This window comes from Plasmopara halstedii (genome assembly GCF_900000015.1).
Source record: "Plasmopara halstedii genome assembly, contig: Scaffold_470, whole genome shotgun sequence".
In the NCBI taxonomy this organism is placed as follows: domain Eukaryota; phylum Oomycota; class Peronosporomycetes; order Peronosporales; family Peronosporaceae; genus Plasmopara; species Plasmopara halstedii.
This window is the reverse complement of record NW_020187390.1, coordinates 719,821-731,230: the sequence shown is the minus strand read 5'-3', so window position 1 is coordinate 731,230 and position 11,410 is coordinate 719,821. Positions and strand designations below refer to the sequence as shown.

Sequence of the window (11,410 nt, the reverse complement as noted above, 5' to 3'; positions counted from 1 at the left end):
AATTAAACACTGTCCTCCAGTCCCAACATGTTTAATTTAGACAGGTTTTACTGTAGTAAGGGAGAAAAAGATGCGCTGGATATGTCAATTTATGGCGTGTACAAAATTAAACGGTAAGAAATCCGCAAAACCAGTCATTGGCACTGTTTTGAATTAAGAACTGTCTCAAGTCCGATATATAACGGCAACTCCATCGCCTTCCTCTCTCTTCTTCTTACTCAGTCTTTATGCCCTTCTGACACACATAAATGTAGTGCACAGCATTAGCATCTGACTCCGAGACTTGCACGGCACTGACTGTGGGCTTGGGCACTGTGTGCACCGCCACTTTCCACTGCAAATCTTTGTTTTCAAGATAACTCAATCGGTTATCCGGCACACCGTACGACACGACAAAGTATACACCATTAGGCTTGAGAACACGGTAAATTTCTTGGCACATTTTGGCCACATTGGCCGTTGATCCTTCACCACACAAGATCGAGTCCATTGTACCTTTGTCCACTACCGCATCGTATGTTTTGTCCGCAAATTCTAATGAGCACATATTCATCTTCTGCCATTGCATTTGCTCTGCACGATCTTCGTACTTAGTCGTCATCTGCTTAATCACGACCTCCGACACATCCACGTTCATAAGCTTTTGGTAGCCATCACTCACCATTTCTTCCGAAAGCCTTGAATTGCCAGCACCCGCCATTAAAATGTTGTCTGTTTTCTTGACATACTGATTTAGAAGATCTTTCAAGCCACCATATCGCTGGTACCAATCAAATTGCTCCGCATCCCTTTATATGTGATACAAGAAAAGAAATTTCACGTTAGTGTCATAGTAAAATTACGTTATAATATGTGAAAATGAAGATAAACACAAGGATAAAAGACGCACTTGGTGTAGCGTTCGTCCCAGTACGTAACTTTGCCATATTGCGCCATTGTCAACTACTTTGATCGCGCTTTTATTCCACTCGTCGCGAAGAAGGAAATGGAGCCAAAAGAAAAAGTAACGAACCTTATATCGTACTTAAACGGAGCGTACTTGTGTACATAATTACTCATTAAAACACCCTGTTCACTGTTAGGCCACATTTTTCTAGCAACTACTATCACGATGCTTATGACGATGGAATGTCTCGGTCTCACCACAATAAAAACGATCTGTTATTGCGCTCGTAATAATTATGACACAATATCTGGCAAACATATTGAACGTGCAATCATTTGTGAAAGCTGTATGCCCAATTAACACTGCAATATTCAAAATAATGCAAAGAAAGATGTGAAATTCACAATTGCCCTGAAACTTCTTTTGAATATATCGGCTCAATATACTTCAGACTATAGACTCGATTTATGTGTATCAACGATTTAATGCATCTGAAAGCATCGAACGGAGGCTAGTCAGCAAAACATCGATCGAAGTATATTTTTGAGTGTTTATTTGGTATGTCTAATGAAAAAATAGAGAAGTTTGTCATCCTGTTAATAAATAGTATTGGTTTGTAAACCGAATTCTGCGATGTTAATCCGGCAGTGATGTACATCCAAGCCATGCTTCCACGTCTGGATCGCACCGATCACCGACACCACGCTGAATTTGAAGCTTTCGCATATCGATGTATCCAGGCGCTGTTTCACAACTAATGACCATCATCCGAGTGTTATAGCAAATTCCTTGGACAGCGTTGTGGATACATTCTTTGTATTTGACGCCGCCACAAAGTTTGTCGGTTGTATATTCAGTTGGTGCCATTGCAATTCGATCAATAACGGGTTCATTAGGGCAAATATAGCCTCCAAACATTTCAAGAAAAGCCTTGTCGTCATCAGATATTCGCGAATCAGTACAAGACAGAGGATATCTTTCATACGGCACAGGCAAACACGAGATCGGCGTCATGTCACAAACTCCAGATATGAATCCATTGCAGCACACGGCGCATTTTGGCCGTATTTTCAGGGTTTTTAAGTTGACTAATGATTTCATCGAAGGTAGCACTGCAGCACGTGGTGCACTGACGATAGTCAAATCATATAATTGCGACAGCCCTTCAAAGCTTGGAAATTTTTCAAGAGAATCAATCAGAGCTAATGTTAAGTAGCGCAAATTTTTCAGTCTTGAAAGAGATGGTATCTTTTGCACATGGGGAATGCCACCCAAGTGCAGAAATGAGAGATTTGGCATGCTATCAAAGAGTCCATCCGGCATCTCTGTCAAAGTCTTGCCTGCAAAATCTCCTTCGATATGCCTTTAGCAACAAAACTCAGTAAAAGATAAAGTTAATATCACATTTATACATTACTTACAGATACTCAAGATGGGAGAACTTCGATAGCCATTCAGGTAAAGCCGTAGTTTTGGTGTAGACTAGAATTAATTGCTCAAGGAATTCGCAATTTCTCAACTCTTCTGGTATTCTAGGGACAGCGCGATTGATAATTTGTACAATGCGCAGTTTTCCAGCAAAAGCAAGTTGAGCCAAATCAGCTGTGGTGTCTTCAGGATCCGTCCACTCAGCGTAAGATTTCGGTGCAATCTGACGGTCCACAAACACTAGACAGGTGCAGTAGTCGGACCCAAAATTCCACTGGTAGCTTGCGACAGTACATTTATGAAACTTGCTACACAGGCTGTTGGTGGACTCGATAGCTCCTATGGAGTAGCAAAAAATGCCACTTCCCGCACAAAAAAATGATATCGATAGAAAGAGTTTAATCCCAACATGCCTGCCATGTTTGAGTCTCAATGAAGTCCTCGACAGCTGCTTCACAGTATTTCGTATACTTGCTGTACGCGATGCAGGCCTGGCAGCTGGTCGAATCACGACTTTAAGCCTTTGCTCGAGTTGACGTTCATGATAGTTGTGGATCAAAGTCGTAATGATTTTTTTCCACTTGTACAAAGAGAGCAAATTCAGCGCTGATTTATAAAATAATGTTGAGCCTGAAGTAAATTGCAAATAATGAAAAGCGCTACAGAAGCTCGAAATTTGGGACGGATCACCAAAAAGACGAGCAACCGTATCGAATGTCCCCGCATGGATCGTTTCGGTTTTTGTTAAGAATGCCGCTCGATCAAACTCAAAAGTGTCGATATAATACACAAATACCACAAGCGGTGCAAAAACAGCAAAGAACAAGTCAAAGCTACCAAAAGCGAGATTTTGGTCAGCTTTCAACTTAATTTGCAGTAACAAAATAGTTGCAGCTTACGTATAATAGAGCCGAGCCAAGACCAACGCAGAGTCTGCAACGTAGCATTGGCTGCGATACGAAGCTACAAGCCAATTACATAGCAGTAATACAGAGTAGGTATAGATGATCCCAATTGTAAACCCTTTCTCGAGGTACGTATAAAGTGTAAGAGTCTGGAAAATAAGCTTTGGGAGATCAAGTGCCGCAGTCTACAAGAAACGAGAAGTAGTGAGCGATAGCCATATTATTCACGTGGAAAAATACATACGTAATAATGCTGAATAATATCAACTGGTATATCAGACTTGAGCTGAATCCAACCAATGCGTTTCTGAAAATGGTACCATGTTTCTGAAATCTGACCTAAAATCGAAAGTTTTGGGTAGTCTAGCACTTGAGCAGCAATTTTTGGTTTCTCAACCACTTTAGCCGCAGTTTTGAGCTCAGGAGGACAATTGGCACGATAGAAAAATAGCATTTTTATGGCTAGCCCTAAATAGCCTGCTCCAAACACCGTAAGCAAGACAGTAGATGAATAAATAACTGCATCATTTGGTCGAGGTAGGAGCCAGAATTTGCCATTGTCAAAATCGGTGGTATTCATGATTATGTTTGCCATGTCGTCGGCACACACTTGAATAACAGCTAACATAAAAGTCCAAGCAGCTGAGAGAATGAACATGAAGACCATAGGCACTCCAAGAAAACCAAATACGTCGAAAAATGTAGCAACTTCAGCAGCGACAACACTCACGACAGACTGACGAGGTAATCGTGACTCAGATATGACAACCTTAGGTTTATTCGACGTCCAATATGCATCTATAGAAGTGTCTGTAAAGGATGGTTGCAGAATGTGGCTGTTTCTAATTTGATCTGTGACGTGGTCAGTTGCACATACCAGAGAGGCAATCTTTTCCTTTGTTGGACTCGCAGATAAACCTCCATTTTGATTCGACATGATACCAATTCAATAGAAGAGTGAATGCCATTCGACGTCCGTTGCATGTTCGTTGTGGTCGTCTGTGACTGCAAATAGAGTACGTTCCGTATTAATACATAACTTTGTACAAATAGTAATAGCGGTATCACTGAATAGTAATATGCTATCTGCAACTTTCCCAATGTATGTAGCAATTATTGGCACCGATAGTACTAATGATGATATTAAGTAGCACATCAGTTCCATGGCCAAATTTAGAATTTGTACTTCTTCGTGACGAAAGTCTTAAAATTATGTGAAGCTTATTTAATTAAACTCACTCCACCCAGCCCACCATGTAATTTTCTGCTTTTGAGTGTTGAGGAATCGTCGACTAAGAAGCACTTTAATTTAAGCTCTTATAGGTATTTCTAGCCATCAAAGAAGCATGTATATAGCATTCGAGCTAAGTACAGCGCTTATTGAAGTACAGCTCACGGTCGCACCCCGTCATTCTCAGAAAGGAAAAAATGTACGAACCCATTAAATTTTGACGCACAGCCTAGTGCAAGTGACTCTACTAGAATTTATAAATGATTCTGCAAGTTATCAGTCAGACGTCTGGATTGACAACCATAGAACATGTAAGCAACTAAGTTTACTCCGTCCGACGGCCGACTTCAGAATTTCATTTCTCTAGTTAAGTTTTGTCGAATAATTATAACACAAATACGAATAAGTTTCTTGACTGAAGAACGTTGCACCCACACATGTAGTAATTTTAAATCATCAATCAATGCGTATCCAGGACTTAAAAGATCTAACGTGTGGCATGTTACCATACTTTGTTGATACCTTCCATTTGTAAACCCAACGACTCGACCGAAAACTGCATAGTTGATGGTTCCACTTCGATTAATTATAAGAAAGAGAGCTTTCATTTGAAACTTACTTCTATTACGCTTAATTTCTAGAATCATCAAACGGAACTTCGATTATGTTGGTAAGAACGTTGCATAATAAATGAAATTTGAGTTGTTGCGCTCGTTTGTACATATGACCAAGTTACTTCTCTTGATGTTAAACATTTTACGTTGCTCATAGCTTAGAAGTAAACACAAACGTATAAAGCTTTATTTCTGGGTTCTTACACTTAATTTGTCCTAATGACCTAAAGTTGATCTCTGGACGTACGACACAAACAACTTCGACATGAACTTCCATGAAGTTTAAAGTTGAAGATTCAACGGCAGACCAGATAATTTGCCCTTGAACAAAGCGGTTACTGACAGATCAGAGAAGTCCCAGTTCGAAACGACTTTCGGATTAACGACAATGTCGTACAAGTTCGTAGCCGAACCGGAAAGGCCTGAAATCATTACATTCTCGATAATCACTTTACTGGTGGGCGGGCCATCATATTTGCCCTTTGCCTTGCTGTAATCCGAGCGTATGACGATCGCGTTTCTTACGTTTAAAACGCGATTGTTAATGTATCTGATGTTTGAGACTAGACCTTGAAGTCCGGAAATGGCCTTGATACGAAGGCCGTTAACACTATTCTCGATCGTGTTGCCTTCCACTATCAGCCCACGAACCGTGGTCGACACATCAACACTATTGGCACCAATTGAACCAATTGAGATACCATGACTGTCACAGCAGTAGTTGTTGCGAAATGTTGTATTTGTGCTTGATTGCATGGCTAGACAATCGTCTTGATTAAAGATCGTATTGTTCACAATAACAACGTTTTCGTTCTTAGTCAAGCCAAACCCGTCAGTATTTTTTGCCAAATCTTTGCCAGACCGAGAGTCAATAGTAAGACCCTTAAGAATCGTGTTCTTGCAGGTTACGATGCTAAAGGTACGAAAAGGCATGTCCATGATTGTGAAGCCAGTTACCGTGGAGTTGATGGCATTTTGCAGTTTAAAGAAAACTGGACGTGTAATTGATTGGCCCTGCTTCCAATACCAAGCTCCAAGTCCATTTAAAATACCGGACCCCTTGACCATAAGATTGATTCCACTCACACGAACAAGAGGACCTTCCCATTTTCGTGTGCCAAACGTGGTATTTCCATTGAAAATGATAGTGGCCCCCTTTTTAGCCAAGCTCAGGTCCAACGTGACGCCAGCTGGGACATCTAAGGAATTAATATTTATCGTGCTACACGATGAGATATCAGTACCCTTCTTGTATGTTCCCGATAGGGTGCAACCGGAGCTAGACGTCATTAACGACTGTGGGGACGAAGTTTGCAGTCGTCGCATTGACTTTGGTTGCTGCGGCACCGAATTCGACTGCGGCATTAGCTGCTCGGATATTAGTGGCGATACTGAAGCTGCTTTCATCATCGAGTTAGGCTGGACCTTAGAATAGTCGATCGGCTGGAAAGAATCGCTTCCATTGACTTGACAAAGCACATACGAATCTTCAGTCATCATTGTAAAGAGCACGGAGGCAGCAAATGTACTAAAAAAGAGCTTCATGGTAGGACTTTGGTTGTTGTTGGAGAGATGGTTAATCGAAGAATGAGGAACTCGCCACTGCTTTTATTTAAAGGAGAAAGATGATGCCCTTAGCGATGGCGCTAGAACATCGTGTGCCCACTACGCGAGTCGAATACGCCAACAGCTGGAACAATCGATCATACAAAACGTCTCGGTCCAGAGGAACAATGTCGTTATAAGTAATACATTAGAACTGAAGATTCAAGGCTTTCACTAATGCTTGTGGTTCGCAATGACAGAGAATGTTGAAGAGTGTGAACAACCAGCAATTTCGAGCACAATTACGCGAACGACTGGACATTTCAACAAGTAGATTGTGATGCTCTTTTTTTAGACCTTGAAATTAAAATTAGGTACCAAAATTAAAAAAATTGCTGGTGTGATGAATATCAAATGCTATCTAAAAAGTTCTAGAAGTTACATACCATTGATTAAAATAGCTCGCTGGTAATTTACTAATTGAAAATACTGTATGACTGGGAGCTCTGTGCTGGCGCTACGTGACCCTGCCCGACTTTTTATTTCCTTCAACATCGCATTTCTTGACTAGGAGGGAAGATCCAGTCCAACTCTCGTGTCATCTGTTCCTTCTATATAGATTTTATTAGTACCCATATTGGCGTTGTGAAGTTGTTTTATAAAAGTCGATGGAGAAGAAAGGGATTAATTAGCGTCCACACCAACCCGAAATATGAGTGAGCATAGGCAATACTATTATCAGCGAGAAATTGTGTCAAGTTGTAATGTCTGGTCAATCTTTACTACCAGCACAGTATTAAACACCTGCCACTTCAAGTTTACATACATTTGAACAATTTAACACCCCAAGAATTTTAACAATAGTTTTGTAAGGTGGAAATGTCAATGGCCACTTGTAAGTCATGTTGCGTTTCATAATTTTCGGGGAGCATCTTCGCTATATTTTAATATTGCTGACAGCAACAAGATGAGTCATTCGTCTCTGATCATCCACACAGGCCACAATATCGCTGTAAGCGGACGCGTCTTTTGGATGACCAACAATCAAGTCCACGTATCAGGACTGTCAGTGCTAGCTATGAGTGACAGACTGGCCAAAAGCGCTGACGAATGCGGCGAGGGTCTACACTGCTGACACATTCGCATCGCGCACTTGAGATACTACCCACTTATACAAGTTAGACCACCAGTATATAGCACTCACTAAACAGTATACCTTTCTTCCACGGTCGCTTCGCAGAAGAGTACTACGTACTTCATGGCTTCGTTATGAGGTGCCATCACACATTGAGAGTCAATTGATCCGGAGATGCGGTTAAAAAAGCATTCGGAAAGAGTATAATGGTGTAAACATTCAACCAAACGCTTTAATATTACGGAATGTGAGCCCTAAAACTTTTTGCTTCTGAAGCTTTTAACAACGCAGCACGCATTGCTTCTAACCCGTAAACCTTACGTTTCAACTCCCCAATTGGCGACGCTCGCCATCATTTCATGCGTCGATGCACAGTCAGAACGACAACAAAGTGCGTCTACCAGTACATTAAGACGATTCGGTTTGAGCCGTTTCTCAACGGTAAACTCGGGAGTGAACCGCGACAATTTTGCCGCCTTTTGTAAGAAATATGCTGACGACTTGACTGCGCGCGACGACAAACAATCTGTATTGATCCTCGTAGCTTCAAATCGATCAAAAGCACCCAAACATGACAAGCATGCTTCTTGCAGCGGGGCTGCCATAGATCCATGCATAGACAAAGCTTACTAACGTCACCAACTTTACGTTCTATACTAGAACCAGTATGGGTGTAGCGGATCGCAATCCTCTATCTCCAAGAGGACCCAAAACCTTAACCCAAGGTGAATGCACTCTTCCGTTCAAAATTGAAATTGTATTTATCTGATTTGCGGCAAAGCCGCCTATATCTATCATCATCGAAATTGTGAATACCCACAATTCACATTTAACTGTCGCCTCGTACGAGGCTCGCGTGTCTTGAGCTCTTGAGGACAAAGTCCGTCGTCAACGGCATCTGCTGAGCATCTTGCCGAGGTCGCATACCGCTGTGCAGAAAACTTCAAGAGCTTGGAGCACTTCGTGCACCGGTTGCCTCACGTTAAGTACTATCGTGCTCTGTCGGAGCGGCTCCTAGCCGTCGAGCAGAAGAATGTGCCCCTTCGTGTTACGGTGGAGCGTCTGGTGCTGTTAGAAACGAAAAGGGTATTTTTCCGAGCTCAAAACCAATTGCTGGTTCAGCTTCTGGGTGGTCGAGTGCCATCGGGCGCCGCCCCGGCGCCAACGCTTCCGCGCTCACTTGCGCTGGATTCTGGTACGGCTTAAGCAAGCCCAGATATAACACCGGGTGGATGCGCATCCTGAGATATATTGCATTAGAAAAATTTGGCTTACTTTGAAATTCACGACACTCCTGAACTACCTTGTGTAGATACAAAATTAAATTTATTTAAGATAGACAAAGCAAAAAAATTAAGACAAGCAAATTCTGTTCTGCGAGAGTGGGTGTCACTTGAATTATGACTTGCGCGGGGGGAGTGTAACGAGTTACACATACCCTGGTATGAAATGGAGGGTCACACAAGATGTTGTGAGCGTGCAAAGGTGTGGATTACACAAGACGGTGTAATCACACAATGGGGGGCTAAACCGTAACAAGAAGCCACTACGTGGCGGGACTGCAAGTAGTTATGCCTCGCCCTCGATGCCTGGGATCTCGTCCGGCCATGCCACTCTTGGCATGCAGCAGCTGCTTTGATACTTGAGCAGTGCTCAGTGGGTGAAGTACCACACCACGAGCATCACTGGGGCTTCGCCTTCGATGCCTCTGCCCTCGGCCGACCATGCCACTCTTGGCATATAGCAACGGCTTGATACTTGAACAGCGCTCGGTGAATTACGCGCACTCTACGTTCAGCCCGCGAGACATGCTCAGGACTCCTAACCAATACACCTTCGGTGTTCGCCAACTCGGATACTCCGGTATCCAGCACATTGACCGTCCCGGTCCAGTGCTAGCGCCAATAGCACTTCTGCTTTCTAGCAGAGGCGGGTTCATAATTCACCATACCCCCACCAGGAGACGTGCGCGAAGCGCCCAAGGTCTTCGACATCCAATCGATCCATGGCTCATGATGCTCCAACTATGTCATACCTAAGCCAAGGTCATACCTTGAATACATGTCTCAGACTAAGCAGAGTTTCACGCTATCAAAGTCAAAAAAACTTGACACCGAGATCCACAGGGGCCCTCGGCACAGTGACTCAAGTCCTCGTCGCCAAGCGAACAGTGACGGTATCACGCAACCGCGTTTTCAGCGCTTCAGCATAAAGCTATCTTCCTTCCATCGTGAAGCGTCCCGTAATCGATTAAGATCTTCCATGGCTTCTCAAAGCCCTTCACGGTTGCTTATACGATCAACAAGCCCGGCTTGCATACACGTTCCGTGTTCAAGAGCACGGAGCTCTTCGGAGCTGGGACCTGCTACCATCCACCAAGAGCACGGAGCTCTTCGGAGCTGGGACCTGCTACCATCTACCACTTTGAGACTTAAGGAGCTCAGTTCTTCCCCAAAGCAAATGTACTCTTTCGTTTAAAATTAAAACTGTTTCATTTGCGGCAAAGCCACCTATATCAAAATCTTTACGTCTTCATAATTAAACAGTAAGACTTAATTAATATGCATAACTACTGACAGCCCCACCACGCAGTGGCTTCTTGTTACGGTGTAGCCACACCATTGACTGGTCACACCGTCTTGGGCAAATCACACCTTTGTACGGTCACACCATCTTGTGTGATTCAACCTTTCATACTAGGGTAAGTGTAACCCCGTTACATTTCTAGTTTCAAACGGAGTAGATCTTATCCGCATCTCAGTGCTGCCACTAAATCAACGTTATGATCCGTTCCCTTTCATTGGAATCGACTCGGAGAGTAGCACAGCCGATGGCAAAGTCTGAAGCATCATAGACGGCACAGAATAGCTGCTTTAAAAGATCGAGAACTTAATCACACATGAGACTTTGTCTCAGAGCCTTGTAGAAGCCCTTTTCGCTGCACCCCAGCACCACTTGCCATCTTTTATACGGGGACCCTGTTATATTGATATGACTTGTACTATAATTTGTGCAAGCCGTCGGACTGGTCAATTCAATTCCTCAAGAAACGATGAGACAGATGCATTGGCCAAACTATAGTCGCCTCGATTTTCGTGGAATTTGTCTGCAGACCATACTTTCCAATGTAGCATCTCAAAAAGAGAAATTTGTCAGCGCGAAAAACGCACGTGACTATACTTGCGAACAACCTGTCAATGAAGCTCCTTCAACTCCCTGAAAGATTTGCCAGCCTGTTTCCAAATTAACAACTGAATCATATTCTTCGATAATAAAGGGAAATATGCTATTGTCGAGCTTCTCTGACATCGTTTTTGTCAGATGTAATACTCTATTGTGTAAATCAGGTCGTAGATGTGTTGCCCGCTATCTTTTGATTACATATGTATACAGTGCTGGCCAAAAATATGTAGCCATGACTATTTCTCAAATTTGTATGTAAATTTTCAGCGAAATACCCTAAAACCGTGTACAAACGCTATTGAGACAAAGCACTTTAGGATCATATCTTTTTTTCACAGACGATTTTTCGTTGCGGAGATCAAGAAGTGACCATCACTCTGACCCTGGGTGAACTTTGTGACATTGTGGGTCTTCTAGAAGGTTCTAGAGCTTTCACCAGACCACAAATCGTAGCTACGGGAATGTAGAAGACAACCACTTTTG

The 11,410-nt window shown here is 42.8% G+C and overlaps 3 protein-coding genes across 3 annotated transcripts in view; all 3 read right to left on the bottom strand.

Moving 5' to 3' along the window:
* Positions 1 to 936, bottom strand: part of PHALS_10352 (protein kinase domain protein) — a gene marked incomplete at both ends in the record, with an annotated part of 2,960 nt that extends 2,024 nt beyond the window's left edge. Inside the window, 2 exons of the mRNA XM_024725760.1 lie at positions 245 to 788; positions 890 to 936. Of these exons, the coding sequence (XP_024576504.1) occupies positions 245 to 788; positions 890 to 936 (591 nt within the window). The remainder of the gene's footprint in view (positions 1 to 244; positions 789 to 889) is intronic.
* A 586-nt stretch (positions 937 to 1,522) lies between these two features.
* On the bottom strand, positions 1,523 to 4,156 carry PHALS_10351 (uncharacterized protein; the record flags this gene model as incomplete). The annotated part of the gene is made up of 4 exons (XM_024725758.1): positions 1,523 to 2,249; positions 2,308 to 3,147; positions 3,214 to 3,404; positions 3,464 to 4,156. 4 exons carry the CDS (start codon positions 4,154 to 4,156, stop codon positions 1,523 to 1,525), a joined length of 2,451 nt encoding a protein of 816 aa, XP_024576503.1.
* Positions 4,157 to 5,346: 1,190 nt separating this feature from the next.
* PHALS_10350 (polygalacturonase, putative) lies at positions 5,347 to 6,609 on the bottom strand (the record flags this gene model as incomplete). The annotated part of the gene is made up of 1 exon (XM_024725757.1): positions 5,347 to 6,609. One exon carries the CDS (start codon positions 6,607 to 6,609, stop codon positions 5,347 to 5,349), a length of 1,263 nt encoding a protein of 420 aa, XP_024576502.1.
* Positions 6,610 to 11,410: the final 4,801 nt, after the last annotated feature.